At 42.8% G+C, this 15,171-nt stretch overlaps 2 protein-coding genes across 3 annotated transcripts in view; one reads left to right on the top strand and one right to left on the bottom strand.

Annotated features, from left to right (window-relative positions):
- Positions 1-271: 271 nt before the first annotated feature.
- LOC139294728 (5-hydroxytryptamine receptor 1D) lies at positions 272-3,297 on the top strand. The gene is made up of 3 exons (XM_070916664.1): positions 272-530; positions 1,679-1,839; positions 1,999-3,297. The coding sequence occupies exons 1-3, from the start codon at positions 380-382 to the stop codon at positions 3,295-3,297; spliced, it is 1,611 nt and encodes a 536-aa protein (XP_070772765.1). The 5' UTR covers positions 272-379.
- A 2,675-nt stretch (positions 3,298-5,972) lies between these two features.
- The window catches only part of slc35f3b (solute carrier family 35 member F3b), a 46,336-nt gene continuing 37,137 nt past the window's right edge, over positions 5,973-15,171 (bottom strand). For both annotated transcript variants that reach the window (XM_070916241.1, XM_070916240.1), the window contains exons 3-8: positions 14,446-14,788; positions 10,002-10,221; positions 7,388-7,513; positions 6,713-6,905; positions 6,507-6,596; positions 5,973-6,214 (exon numbers count right to left, since the gene is read on the bottom strand). In XM_070916241.1, coding sequence (XP_070772342.1) covers positions 5,973-6,214; positions 6,507-6,596; positions 6,713-6,905; positions 7,388-7,513; positions 10,002-10,221; positions 14,446-14,788 — 1,214 coding nt within the window. The remainder of the gene's footprint in view (positions 6,215-6,506; positions 6,597-6,712; positions 6,906-7,387; positions 7,514-10,001; positions 10,222-14,445; positions 14,789-15,171) is intronic.

The following is a 15,171-nucleotide window of genomic DNA, read 5'->3' on the forward strand; positions in this document are numbered from 1 at the left end:
AGCACCAGGACTGAACTGTAATGTCCACACCAGGAAACTTTTGTTGATGAGCATAATTACATGTGTTATGAGTGTTTTTATTGCAGCTTGTGATTTTCAATTGTATTTTGAATGTTTTTTTTTTGATACGGTTGAATAAATAAAGCTTTGACATAATTATCAATTTTATACACAGGTGTTTTTTTTATTTTTGGGTAGAGGTTGCAAGGGAGCATCCCCCTCCCCCTGACAAGGGAAAAGGAGTTTCTTTCACCTGGAGACCGTCCGACCAGAGGGGGAGCAGATGGAGTACCTTTGATAACGCTCATTTCTTTTTCCGTCAAGTCACGCGTGTCCGTGGCTCATGATGTGAGGATAGCAGTGATCTCAGTGGGACATCATGGATGACCTGGACGGCTCCTGGTCGTCTCTGCAGGCGGCAGCGGCGGTCAACGCGAGCTGGACGGAGGGCGCAGGGCACGGCGTGTCCCAGCGGACCCAGCTGGTCCTGGAGATCCTCATGGTGCTGATGTGTTTGGGCGCTGTGACAGGTACAGAATCACCCGTTGACATTTTATTTATTATTTAAAGCATCAATAAAACTTCTAGCTTGTTCGAATTGTAATTCCTGTTATTTTTCATTAAAGACAATGTCCCTCTTAAATGTTTGATAAGAATATATTATATGTTATATCCATACTGTTCAGCAAAAGCACAGCAATTCTACATTATATGTCCTTGTTCCAGCACCTCTGTGGTATCACACACGATTAACATAGTGACACAGTGGAAAACTCTTCATTTGGTCCAATAAAGCACCCTTTATAAATGGTTTGTAAAAGTAATTTAAAGTAATGCCTTTATTAGTGGTTAATAAATAATTCTGTATAGACCAGTCATAATCCGTTAATAAGAACAGTTTTCGGGTTGCCAGGTTTGTGAAACATCCCCCTGGCTAGTGTTGATCCTCCTCCAGGAGTGTCAGCAGTCTCTTTTTTTAGTTCTTTAGTTCATCAGAAAGACATTTGACCACTGACTGTCTGGAGAAGAGCTGCGGAGCATCTGGACCAAAATGTTTTCATTTACAAACATAACTGCAAACCTTTTCTTAAAATCAAAATTGACATTTGAAACCTGTGACCTTTTGTATTATTGACTTTATTAACATTTGTAACTACCAAAGTGACAGCTTATTAAAAAGTTAGATCCAAGAATCTTTATTGATTATTATAAAAATTATAAAAACAACAGGCTGAAAAGACAGCTCTTAAGTTAGAAAATGTAATTGTACATGGTTTGAGCACCATCAACAAAATTCCATTCATCTCTATTATCAGAAATACCAGGAAAAAAATCCATAATTATCTGCATTGTATCTTTTATCTAGTTTGGTATATTGAACAAAAGGCACTTACGTCACTGATCAATTGATTTACAATCATGGCCTCATCATTCTGCAATGCTGTAGGCTATTGTACAATATCAACATTTTAAAAGTTCTTTTTATGCTTGTTTACATGCTATTCAGAACTATTTTGATCAAATTCAGATTGTCCAGAATTCAGTTATTAAATCACAGGTGTACTACTGTGTGGATGTTTGCCTCTGTTGCTGGGTTACAGATGGAAAAGATGCTTGTGATCGTGGTCTGGCATCCAGCCAGTCTGACCTCTGTGTCATTGTCTGTATTTCTGTGTAGGTAATATTCTTGTCATTGTTATTGTGGCTGCAACCAAGACTTTCCACTCTGTGACGTCGGTGCTGATCATGAACCTGGCCATCAGTGACCTCCTGGTGGGCGTCGGAGTGATGCCTTTTGTTGCTTTGTCCATCATGAACCGTGGATGGGTGGATTGTACTGTACGTCACCTCTGTCCAGTACTATAAAATGCTTCATGTAACATCACAGCATTAGTGTCTGACACGACCAAAAGCTGACCTCTTATGTCACAACACCTATTTTCCTTTGATCCAGTGAGTGTATATGTGATGAGATTCTGTCTCTCTCCTGCCTGACAGGACCTCTGTTTGTACGTGGGTTACACCTCCTCTGTGTACTGTACCGCTTCTGTACTGACATTAGCTGCTATTGCCCTCGACCGCTACCACTCCATCATGGACTGCCTGCGCTACAGCTCCCGCTGCACCCTGAGGAGGTGCTGTGGTGTGGTCCTGTGGATCTGGCTGCAGGCTCTGGCCACCAGTTGCCCTCCCCTGCTGGGCTGGAGCTCTGTCAGCTATGTGGTTCCCATGTACAGCTGTGCAGTCAACTGGGCCAGCAGCCCCAGCTACACGGCCTTCATGGCTGCCCTCTCCTACCTCATACCGGCAGTGGTCATCCTCTTCTGCTACGTGAACATCGTCAAGGTGGCCCGCAGCCATGCCAGGAGGATTCATACATTGGAGGACTCTGTCCAGCGCAGCAGGAACCCAAGCTCTGCCTTCACTCCTGGTGATTCATCTCGCCAGCATTGTGGGAGCCTCCACAGCCCCTCGAAGCTGATCTATCATGTAAGTGGACAGTTTGTGCCTGAGGTCAGCAGAGAAGGGGGAGATTATATCAGCCCTGCTCTCCCAGATTCTGCTACAGAGCAGAATAACCCTACACCCAGACGTTTGTTCTCCTTCCTGGCTCAGAGCACCTCCCAGCCACCCCTGCAGAACTCCCAGCAGCACCACCATGGGGTGGTGCGTCTCTTCCTGGTCATCTCAGCCTTCTTCCTCTGCTGGACACCTTACATAGGTGTGGCCCTGGTTCAGGCCACAGAGACTGCAATCTCAGGTCAGTCCAGCCTCGTCCCACCCTCTGCTGTTACCTTTTCGTACTGGTTGGTGTTGCTGAACTCTGACATCAATCCACTGCTGTACGCTCTGCTTAGCAAGCGTTTCCAGGGTGCCCTTCAGGGACTGAGGCTAAAGATAAGAGCTCGCCTGGGGAGTGTGGTGGGCAGGGGAGGGGAGGTCAGGGCAGAGGGAGATGAAGGCAGGAGCAGCGACCCCTGCACTCTGACCACCACCCATCCTGGTCCGCCTTCCAGCTCTGAGACTTGTGATGACTCCAAGTATTCCTCCTCCATTTTTACTGTTAGCGCTGACTTCAAACATCAGGATCTATGCAAAGTGTGTCACCGTGAAAATACCTCCCAATCCTGCTCCGTGTGGCAAGATGCTGTTGGTGAAGGGATAGTGGACTGCCTGCAGGTCCCCTCTCGGCCACAAGAGGGCGGCAGACTACCTTTCTCAGCTCTGACCAATGAGCGTCAGGCCACTTTCTTCTTCGGCCAGATAACAGTGAGAGTAGAGCATGATGTTTGTTAATCTGATTTCTGCAGAAAAATGTGGCATTCAAACTACTATTGTCAATTAATTGATTAATCATTTGGTTCATAAAATGTCCATCACAATTTCCTAGGCCCAAGTTGGAATATTCAATGTGCTTGTTTTGTCGACCAACGGTCCAAAATCCTTCTAATATCGTAGAAGAACAGCAAATATTCACGTTTGAGAAGCTGGAATCAGTTTTGTGGTATTTTTGCTAAAAGAAATTACTTAAATGATTAATTGATGAAAATATTAATATGAAAATAGTTGCTGATAAAATTCGGTCCATGTAAAAATAACGTGGAATATTTTCTGTCTTGTGTTGTCAGAGTCCAAAATATTCAGTTTACTATCATGTAATACAAAGAAAAGCTGCAAATCTTTACATCTGAGAAGCTGGAAATAGCAAATGTTTGCATTTTCTGCCTGAAATATGACTCGATCACACTTTTTCAACTCGTCATGTTGCCTGCAGCCATTTCCAGTGATCAGTAATTGCAAATAGCACTACAGCACTGAGGAGAAAACAAACATGGACAAATGTATTGAAAAGAAGTCTTTTATATAGTACATGTGATTACACTTGAAGACACCCAACAGTAGATCTAATAAATCCATCATTTATTCACGCTCTAAATATTTCTTCCTCAAACGTGATAATCATATGTTGCATCTCAGTGTAAAAATCATCATTCCTTACAAAGGTTTACATTTATGTCTAGCAATAATTCCAGAGGAATACAATATTATTATTTATTGTCATAGAGAATGACAATTGGAAACAGTGCTATTGTACTCTATTGCAAAACAAAGAAAAGGCAGTGAAGTGGACTTGTCAGCTGTATCTGCTCATACAGTATGTGCATGCTCGTCCTGCAGATGTCACTCACTGTCCCCTCAAAAGTTAGTAAGCAACCAAATGCAAAAATATAAAAAGTCCTGTACGATGTTTGTTCCAAAAAAATGCAACTCGGTCAGATGAGTACAAGAAGGATAGTATTAAAGAGTCTCTCTGCAGCAGTCTGTGGTGGCACTGTAAAAAAAACAGATAGCAGGTAGCGAACATGTGTGGTCGAATGATGTTCATACATTCACAACAAGGCAGAGTTTCCACCAGTCGCTTTACAAGGCGCGAGCCTCATTTGCTCTCAGGTTCATCTCGGTTGTTGACTTGCCTCAGAAATGTGAAAACAGATACAGTAAGACTTTTTTTTGACAGACAGCAGAGGTGGATGAATGCGAGCCATTCTCATGTGTCAACACACCTCTCCTCAAGCCTACAGGGAGACAGTTTTCATCTACTGTCTGTTGTTTTCTTCAGGGGAAAAAACCCCCAAAACAATTTAACTGATAATTGCCGCAGATTAGTTTGTGTGCATACAACTCTGGAAAGTTAAATGTGATTGGAATTCAAATGGAGGCTCAGTGATAGCTATGGTTGATGTTTAAGGTTATTAAAGGGGTATTTCCAAGATTTCATGAAGCCCGTCTGTCTCATTAAATAAAGTGTTAGTGCTTTAAGTCCATCCAAAGGTTGGGATACCTTAAGCATTAATTGTGAAAGTTGGCTATGTAATAGTTTGAACGGTTAATGGACAGTGGACAAAAGAAATTACATTTAATATCATTTGAAAGACAATACATGTAATTATATGTATTACCTGTATTGCTTGGTTAATAAAATGTTAATACTGTCTGCTGCCAGTGTCTCAGCAACAGACAATGTGAGGCAAGTGCTCATGGATGAACTGAAAGCACTCACACTTCTTGACAGACAATTCTCATGCAGTGAAAACCTTTGCAATAGAGATACTGGTTTTAGTTCTCTCGTGAATAAACTGTGGGCCTGAGCAATGGGTGTCAGCAGTAACAGAGTTGGAGTCTAGCCCCAGGACAGCACATAACCACAGGAAGCCAATCAGTGTTGTCAAAAAGAACCTGACCTCTCAGGATGAACAGAGTGAGGCGTTGCGAAAAGCTTCTTCAGCTCAGATTGATCCTCAGACATCCGGACAGTTCCCTTCACACCAGATGAGCCCATTGGGTCCACAGCTCCGGGGACATCTGAGGTGTGAAACACAGCTATGTACAGTGCATGAAAGGCAGGCATTTGTCATTAAGTTTTAGACCTGAGGGACGCCACTGTGGGCCTCCCTTTTGTTTTCAGGCATTCAGCATTTTAGGCATTCTTCTTTGGATCTTAAAGGTGTGTAAATGTGTACATGTTAAAGACAGCAAGTCCACAAGGTGTTAGGTCTGCCTTGAAAAGTGTTTTTTTTTTTTTACCCAGAACTGAAAAATATCAGGCAAGTTGGCAAGTCTTCCCAGGCGCAAGGATGTAGTGGTTGATTAAGAGGTACAGCAAAATGAATACGTGACTCAGTTATACCTGATAATCTTTTGGGGTAAGAAGGATTACAATTGATACGAGTCCATGCACCAACTCGGACGACTTCTGAGTGGAATGGACGCCAAACAAATGATACACAGTCTGTGCCTCCTGCATCTTCCCTCTTGGCCGTAATGTTACTGATCAGAGGGCAGTCTAAAATACTTCTTTTCACCCAGGGAGCTCACCAGGCAGGTCAAATGTCCCGACATCAACACTAAGAGGTGTTTATGTGTCTCCCTCTCTGTGTTTGTGTGTGTTTGCATGTTAATATTTCATGCAGTCAATGTGCAAATGTTGACATGGGGGTCCTGGCCCTTCCTCTCCAGTTGAGCCCCGTGGTGGCACCTGCCTCTGCGCTGCCCTCTGCTGGCTCGTCACGTTTGCGCAGCTTCGTGCTGAGCTGGATGATGCACTGGTCCCAGTCCTCCGGTAACAGCAGCATGAGGAAACCCAGGCAGATGATGAACACAGCGATGAGGCGCACTGTGTTGAAGTGAATTTCACATGTGTAGAGGTCCACCACTGTAAAAGCATGAGGATGCATTAGTATGAGCATATGAAGGAATTTGTAAGTATTGTAATTCACAAAAAAGAATTTATAGGATTAATATAAACTATCAATATGCAAAGTGGAATGTAAATCACCACAAATAATAAGTTGATATGTCTGTCACCCAAAAGGAAACCAATTTGAAATTTAAATTCTATTTATCAAATATAGATGATAACTTTTGGGGGGATTTCAATGCCATCAAATATTTAATGGTGACCGTATCTAAAAAGTTGAGTCTGGGAGGAAAGCCAAGAGACTTACTGGCATTTACAGGAACACTTAAGACGATGCCAAGGGAAATTAATGTTGGGTATGTTATCGCGATGCCAAAGTTGACCAGGATGTTGAAAGCTGTGGGCAAGAGGCAATGTCAGAGCAGCAGCAGACTACACAATTAAACCACACAACTTGAACCATTACAGTATCAGGTTTAGCACACTATTGCCTCATGTGTCATGTTCCCATACCAAAAAGCAGGCCTGCAACCCCACAAAGGTAGGCCCAGGGGATGTCTGCAGGTGAGCCGATGTACTCCACGTGTGTAAAATACAGGATGACCGGCACAAAGCTGATGAAAACAAAGTTGGCACTCCCGACAATGCTCAGAAAGAGTGCAGCCTCTCCGAATTTGGCACTGCCCAGGACCATCTTGAAGAGCACCTGAGGAGAAACAGGGAGGAGAGTCACGAAATGCACAAAATCTGCCCCCTTAAGGAGTAGGGGGATATTGCAGAGGGTGCACCTGCCAAGTACCTGTCATGTCTCTGGCACAGGGTCGCTGCTGTCTGTTTATCACATTAGGCGGCACAGACAGCAGGGCAGAGGAGACCAGAGCCCCGTCAAAATATAGCTATCTGTCCCGCAACCTCCTTGATCAGGACATCACAGCCTGAGGCCAGCCACCAAACGCTCACATATCACACGCTTCTGTCAGCTGAGTCTTACATTTCATAATCTCCTCCTGTCTTCTGCCACCTGGTTATATAAGTAGAAATGGAGCTCCAGGATTTCTTATATAAGACTATTCATACATATGTTTAGCTATTTTTACATTTCGTTGCTCCACTGCAAAATGAAGGTGTCACTACAAAGGAAGTTTATGGAAGAACGCAAGCATAGTAATAATGTTCTTTAGCAAATACCTTGTAGAGCGCTGACATCGAAGCAGAGGCCACCACAAAAGTAATGCCGATGACTGAGTGGCTGTGGAATCCATCAGCATAGGTCATCATTACAATGCCTGCTATGGCCAAGATAGCAGCTACGATCTGTAGAGAGACAGAGAGAGAGAGGAGGAACATCAGAGAATGACGGATGGGCGACACGCTGCTCGCAGTGTGGTGATAAAGACGCCCGAGCCTTCACTGCTGTGTAGGAACACAGCAGGCACACATGGCCTCCACTTTGTTATTCACTGCAGAAATCACAAGCTTCACAGGACATGGCGTGTAATGGTATAATTAATATGTGGGTTTTATTTTATAGTCAACAGTCTTTTACACACTCCAAATGAAATCAGGTCTCAGATTCACAGAGCAAGTGCTTCCAACACAGGACAGGCAGCTTCTACACGGCTTGATTGTCTGACATTGATTTTCGTTACACTGCCATCATGTTTACACACCAAACACCCCCCCTTGATCCAACAACCCCCACCTCACACACCCAGTCCCACTCCGCTGCCTCTGAGATTATCACAGCTTCAAAACGCCAGCAAACCATCTGTTTCATCCCGCTCTCAACTTACCCTTGAAGAATCAGAACCAGGATCATCAATCCATCTATGCTTTATTACATTTACAGCATTTGTCTTTGCTTTATGTGCGAGTGCATGTGGTCATAACAGTGGGGTTCGGCTGAAGAATAGCGATAGGGACAGGGCGCGAGTCCAGCTGAGTGGATCAGCTCTGCATTAAGGAGGTGTCAGGAAGATAAATGAGCCGTGTGTTTTTGCTTGGCCAAAGCCCCTGGGCACCTTTTGGCAAAATGGCTCTTTCTGCACTGCAGGCTGCCTGTCAGTCACAGATACACCTTTCACTTCTTGTGACGGACTGTTTGCTTACAAGGTCGGCGACCCTGCATGTGTTAGTGTTTTAGTTTCTCGTCTTTCAGCACAATTTTGCGGGGGGGGGGGGGGGGGGGGGTTATTATTGCAGCATGTGGATGTGAATTAAGCTGCATCTAACTCATTTTACAACTGATAACCTGGATGACCTTCTAACCTGTGCAGCCCTGACTCTGACTCTCCCATCTTTTTATGTACACAATATCACCCAAATAATCCCTGTTTCACAAAGATGATTTAGCATCCCCCGTCTTTCTCTCCCCTGCTTCACTGTCATGACAAACTCGTCCTAGATCCCCTGCATTGCTGCAGACATCCAAACACTGCAATCCCCACCACCGAGCGAGCGAGAGAGAGAGAGAGAGAGAGAGAGAGAAGCAGGATTATTACAGTATTTGTCTCTTACTGAGGCCTTTCATCACAGATAATAGGGGTGCGGAGTAGGGGCATGCACAAGGGAGGGATGGGGTGGTTGCATTGGAGTGTGTGGAAGAAAAAAGGGGGAGAGTGCAGGACGGCTGCAGATATGAAAGCATGTGAGGAGTGCAGTGGAGGGAGAGCAGGAGATACCTCAATTCACAAAGCTAAACCCCTTACTCGCCTTGCTTGTCTCTCCTCAACCGGACAAAGTCGAGAGGCAAACATGCCAGCGCACACACCAGGAGCCACATTTGAATGACACGGCGATCACTACCACGCGGGTAACATGCTCTCTACTCCACCGCGCTGTGTGTGTAGCTCACACATTCAACGGAGAGCGCAGTCAGAGCAACCCAATCTCATTATTCCTTTGGGGGTTATCTCCACATCATGAGTGAACTCCGGTGCAATAGAGGTGATACATACACACTCCAGGACACTTAGAGGAATTAGTGGACTAATTTCTCTCCACCAAAGCAAAGAGAAACAGAATAAGAAGCCTAAGGGCAAGTGAAGGTTATCTTGTAATCTTGTGTTATCCAACATACATCAACAACATACAGATATAATGCGAATAGAAATAGAAGCACTTTGTCTTTGTTAATGGCTCCCAACATGGGAGTCGTGACCCCTCCAAGGTCACAAGATAAATCTGAAGGGTGGCGAGATGCTTTACAGTACAGGAAAGAGGGAAGAACATACTCCGGCTTCGCAAAATTATATATTTTTCTGACTCTTCTCCAATCTTGGGTTGGTTCTTGTGAAAAACGGGATACTTTTACCTCTTACTCTTAAATTTAGATATTAGATTTGGCTTCAAAAGTCACGTACTGGTCAAACTCTAATCTCAACTGAACTGTAGTGTAGTAAGATGAAGGGGAATATCAAGCATTCAATTACAAGATAAAATCACTTCATATTGTGGTTTCCAACAACCAAATGCTACATTGATAATATGTACTTTATACAAGCAGACGTAATAGCATGTGGACACAAGTGTTGCAAAATGGCTTTAATGGGAATTTTGGACAATGTGATTTTACAGTATGCAAATGACTTTCTTTTAACGGTCGCATGTTTTGTTTGTAATTATGTTGTTTATTACACGTGAAAGTCACCCCCAGGTGTGTAGCCCGAGGGTAAATTATTATTTTACTATCCACCTTGCTGTTTGTGGCCTCTGCTTGACTCTCATCTAAAGACGCAACAGCAACATTTCCTCTCAGGATGTGAAAAACTGACAACAAACAGACGCAGGCGGGTGTACTCACCCTGACCCCCATGAAGCGGTCTCTGAGTACAATCCAAGACAGCAGGAAGACGAAGGCCTTGTTACAACAGAAGAGCGCTGACACGTCTGTTGTGTTGATCTTCCTGAGGGCCTGCAGGTACAGGTAGTTGGTGAGGATCCACAGCAGACCAAAGGGAGCCACCTTGGTGAAAAACACCTTTGGTGTCAGCCCGTCATCCCCGAAAAACCTACAGCACTCCCTGTGCAGAGACACAACGAGAGAGTTGATAAATATTATTACGGTCTGGGACTTTAATCAATATTTATGAACATAAACAGCTCTGTCTGAACAAATGATACCAGAGAGACCAGAGACTCTAATCAGCGATGAGTGTGTAAAGTAATTCCCATTTTAACAGTTACATCTAAATGAACTTTGCATCACTATGCAGGGGGGACCAACTCTACTGGAGAAATATGTAAATATTTACGAATACAATAAGATCTGCCACAAGGCGCTGAAGTTTAATGTTTCTGAGCTAAAGTTCAGCTGTCACCACTAATGAAACTAATTTATTTATTTCCTCCTCAGGTGGTTTACGTGATTTGTCTTTGCACATTTCTGGTTACACTCTAGAGCCGAAGTAAAACTCAGGGCAATATCTAAGCTCATACAAAGTAGAAGAAGTGAAATTGAAAACAACATATTAAACAATGTATTATTAAAACTGTGCAAAATATTCGAGATTTTATAGTCCGCCTGCACCTGTCTAGACAAAATTAATGTGCTGTTCATGAGAGTCAGCTGTAGCAGATAAATACACTTAGCTTAGCAAAGCACTAGGATAACTTCTGCTGCAGCAGCGCGGCATGAAAGATATTAATGAATCAAAGAAAAATCAGTTTGGCGACAAGAGGCAGAAGTTTGTAAAGTCTACTGAAAGAAGTTGGTGACCTGTTCCATATGTGTGTAATGCTGGAGGCTCCAACGTGTCAATGTGTTCTAAATACACCAGAGATTTATACAAATAACCGTTTCTGGTATGTGCATCTGTGGCAAGGTTGTGCTGACTCATTATATAAGGAGTCATAGTCCTCTCAGACTTACTGGACGAGCTTTGGAAGCAAAACTGAAACATTTTGTTATCTTGGAGAAGCGATTCAGCTTTAAGGGCTGTATTCCTGGCCATGTAGTCATACACTATGGACGTTTATCATCTTCACTAAATTCTGGCAGAAGTCTGGACTTGATCCCTGTCTAGAAGAGTTTTTATTGTAGATTTTCAAATATTTGTAATAGATGAAAATGCCCTTAAATAAAGACAGACGGTATAAAGCTATTGGCCTGACAGTCACTGTGTCACACTCACTGTGTAATGTGAGAGAGGAACCAAACCGTGACATTATACGTCAGTATCAAAATACTTGATAGTGATCCTGTCCACTCTGATACTATGTTTTGAAACGTCCCCACCTCCCCCAAGTCAAAACATTACTGTGTTTTTGAGCGTTTTGACTGCTACTGTTTACAGTGTTCTTGAGTTACACAGTTTACCCTGAAAGCATCTGGCCCTGTGAAAGCGATGAAGCAGCAATAAATGAGGAGTGGCAGGTAGCACATTTGTCAGAGTGTCCTGCCAGATATCGAGGAGCAGCTTTGTTCTGAATCAGCTCCAGAGAGCTGAGTCTGCACTAAAAACACACTGAACACCCCCCTTTTAACACAACACCAATTCAGTGACAATCACATTAAAGTCTATCATCATTTCATCACAGACACCGGATACACCACCTTCAAATCCAAACCACTAACAGTTTGTGGTTTGATTCTGCTTTGCTGTGAGACTTCCAGCTCTACAACTGTGCTGAGTAAGTAGATTTTAAACCATCTAGCAGCTCGTGAAGTCAACCGTTACACTTTAAAGGCACTGCATTTCAAATCAAAGTCATTCAGATTAGATCAGACCAGATCAGATCTGGTGCTAGACATTTTAAAAAGCCTGGACGAAATAGAAGTGATGACATGGAATTTATTTATGTTTTTTATATGTAAATCTTTAACAATGACTTGATTAAAAAAAACCTCACTATTTATTAGCTTTCAACCAACATTGTGTCTTCCTCAACAGACTCAACTCATGAGGGTATTTTCCAAAACTAAAAAGCTTCTTGTTTAAGGTTTTAATTATCAATACATTAAAACTAAATGTTTAAATGTTTTACCAGATATATGAGAATAATTGTCATTTTAGTATTGCGGCAGAACTAAGAAAAACCATCCTCGCTTTCACCCTTCATTCAAGGGACTTTTAAAAGGGTGTCATAACAACCAACAACAGTCAAACCTTCTCAAACTACAGCAAAGAGAGGCTTGGCCTCCTTTGATTGAAGTAGGAGTGACTTGATTTTATGATTATGTCTCTTGCGGCTACAATCTGTCAGGTAAATCTCAATGCAGCAGGAAAGGCGATGAACAGACACAGTGTAATGAAGAGCTTCTGCCTCTCGCAGTGAAAATCCTCTCCACTCACGTCTACGAGGAGAGAAGCCAGCTATTATCAATGTCAGGTTTTTGTCTCTCTGGCCATCGTTTTTTATAAAGACAGCTAATGTCAACTCTCTGTCTCTATTTCCCTGCATTGTCTGAGATTCACCAGCAGATGCAATTTGAATAAACACAAAGGAAACAGAGGGTTTGATATTCGGAATACATCAGCTCCGGCCGAGGAGGGGGAGCCCCAGATCCTTCTGTAAGCCCTCAAAAAGGAAGAGTTGCATCACAGAGGTGCAGCAGAAATACAAAGCGGCTCACCGACCCAGCACGCTGTCCACCCCACCACCCTCTTTGTCTCTTTGTTCTAAAGTAGCACAGCAGGTAGCAGAGATAAGACTTTTGTCTAAAGACCATGATTAATGGACTGTTTCAAGTGTGAGAGCACTTCTAACACACTCAGGATTACATTCTTTCTGTTTGCTGCAGCAGCATAACTAAAGATGGCATGGGAACCTGATAATCCAAATGAAACAAGTGATGGGCTATTTTAGAAATCAAATATGAACAGGTGACAGTGCAGTGACTGTGCATAACTAACTAGCAAACATGGAAGGTAAACATCTCTAACTCTGAGATTATCAACAGGCCTAAATTACGAGAATGCTGCTATTCTAATTGTAAGCAGTTGGCCAAACAGACTAAACGTGACGTGTGTGATTCCTCATACAGAAAGGCTGTGGTCTTGGTAAGAAGAAAAGTGTACTATACCCCCCGATAGACACACTGGTACACTAAATATCATATATCTTTAATGTTTAATGTTTGTGATTAAACTGACATCTCTAATGGACCTGGCTTTAATGGATGTTTTCTGTTGGCTATCTTTGCTTATGCTCACTCATCTACTCTACCTCTGATTACCAGTTGCATACTGGTTGTGACCACTTCAACCAAAGGGTGATTTTCAATTAATCTTATTTTCAAAGGCCTGAAAGGGTCAAAGTTGTCCAATTATCCAAATAATTTTTGACAGACAAAATGATTTTTTTATTTTAATCTTTGGATAATTGGATCCAAAGATTAAAATAAAAAAATCTGGACTCCAGGTTGGGAACCACTGCGTTCATATATTTCCCACAAGGCTTTTCAACAGTCTTCGAAGTATGTGCCTGAGCATTTCAGCTGCAAATTTCATCTGTTTAAAGAGGAATAGTAAGACCATTTGTTTTCAGTTGAGAAAACAACTTGAAAACAAAATGATTTCTAATGACTACGTTGCATACTGGTCTACTGAGGCTGCTGCTGACGGGAAAATTGCTTTCTTTTCTATGATGTGAAATCATGGTGCCTGACAATAAGAAAAACACTTTCAGCACTGAAAGAAACCAAGGAATTAAAGCGACATCTCTGATTGCTTCTTTTTAATGGAGTTTAATAAGTGTTTTAAGGTGGAAAAGGTGCCCTGTTAAGTAGACCCATTCCCTTAGAATGGTACATTGATGCATTGTCATTGTTAAGGATTCAGTTGCTTTTGATCCCAATCTAACTTTTGAGCTCCATATGAAGTCTCTGGTTCAGTCCTGTTTTTTCCAACTAAGGAAGATTGCGAAAACCAGACCCTTACTTCAAGTAATACATACTTTTATTGCGTCAAGACTCGATTACTGTCACACCTTGTTCACCTCCTCCATCTTGACTTCAACTGGCCCAGAACACTGCAGCGAGGCTTTTTACACAAAAACTAAATATGTATTGCACATTACAGTTTTAGCTACTCTCCACTGGCCCCCTGTGATTTTTAGGGTTGATTTTCTGAAATACAGGGGATTACATGGTCACCTTTGTATTTAAAAGAGCTGTTGTGTTCCTGTTCTGTTTATTCTATCTCCTCCTTTCCTTTTCTTGTTCCTGTAAAGCACTTTCTAACTTCAGTTTAAAAGTGTGCTATAAAAATAACGTTTACTTGCTTGCTTGCACTGAGTCCTCTCACCTGAATCTCTGTCTGGGCGTCTGCCTCTCTGGACTCTTGCACAGGTGGCCGATGTAATAGAGGGGGAAGAAGAGGCAGTTCCAAGAGGTGGCGAACCAGGTGAGGGTGAAGGGGGCGTCAAACTGCTTGAAGGTCAGCTTGGCCAGCTGGGTGGACCCCGCCCAGGACGAGCACACGCACATCACCATGGCGACCCCCCACAGGGCCTTCTGCACCTGTACGGTTGTTACTCTGATGCAGCAGTGGAGCTTCCGTCTGCTGGAGCCGGACTCTGCTCCTGCCGCACCGCCAGCTGACTGTGCGTCTGTGGTGCCCACCACATTCTCCCTGGTGCGGTCTTCTCCTACATGGACACATATGTACATGTTAGATTGACATTGCTTCAGCTGAGAGGATTTTGCTCTTGTTTAAATCAGTTATCACATTAAACCATTCGGATTCAAGCAAAAATTATTTATATTTGTATTTGTACAAGTTCTGAAGTTGTTTATAAAATGTAGTTTAGTATTATACATCTACATATATAATATGTAATATCTGTTGCAGTAAATCTGAACTAAGAGCTCTTTAGACTCTTTTATCTGTGCATGTGACTCCAGGTCACCCATGTCTTGCCATCTTTTTTCCCCAGATAAAAATAGCTGCTTTCACAGTTTAATTGAACTTGAAGGTAATCAATCAGACATCTGAGTTAAAAATGTGGTGATCGAGTGTGACAGGCTGCAG

Source organism: Enoplosus armatus, chromosome 12 (genome assembly GCF_043641665.1).
Source record: "Enoplosus armatus isolate fEnoArm2 chromosome 12, fEnoArm2.hap1, whole genome shotgun sequence".
Taxonomy (NCBI): Eukaryota; Metazoa; Chordata; class Actinopteri; order Centrarchiformes; family Enoplosidae; genus Enoplosus; species Enoplosus armatus.

Bases quoted from the DNA above. Each gene is read 5' to 3' on its own strand.
- LOC139294728 (XM_070916664.1), top strand. From the start codon at position 380: ATGGATGACCTGGACGGCTCCTGGTCGTCTCTGCAGGCGGCAGCGGCG. The intron at 531-1,678 runs GTACAGAATCAC...ATTTCTGTGTAG, and splicing joins GTGTTTGGGCGCTGTGACAG to GTAATATTCTTGTCATTGTT. The intron at 1,840-1,998 runs GTACGTCACCTC...CCTGCCTGACAG, and splicing joins GTGGATGGGTGGATTGTACT to GACCTCTGTTTGTACGTGGG.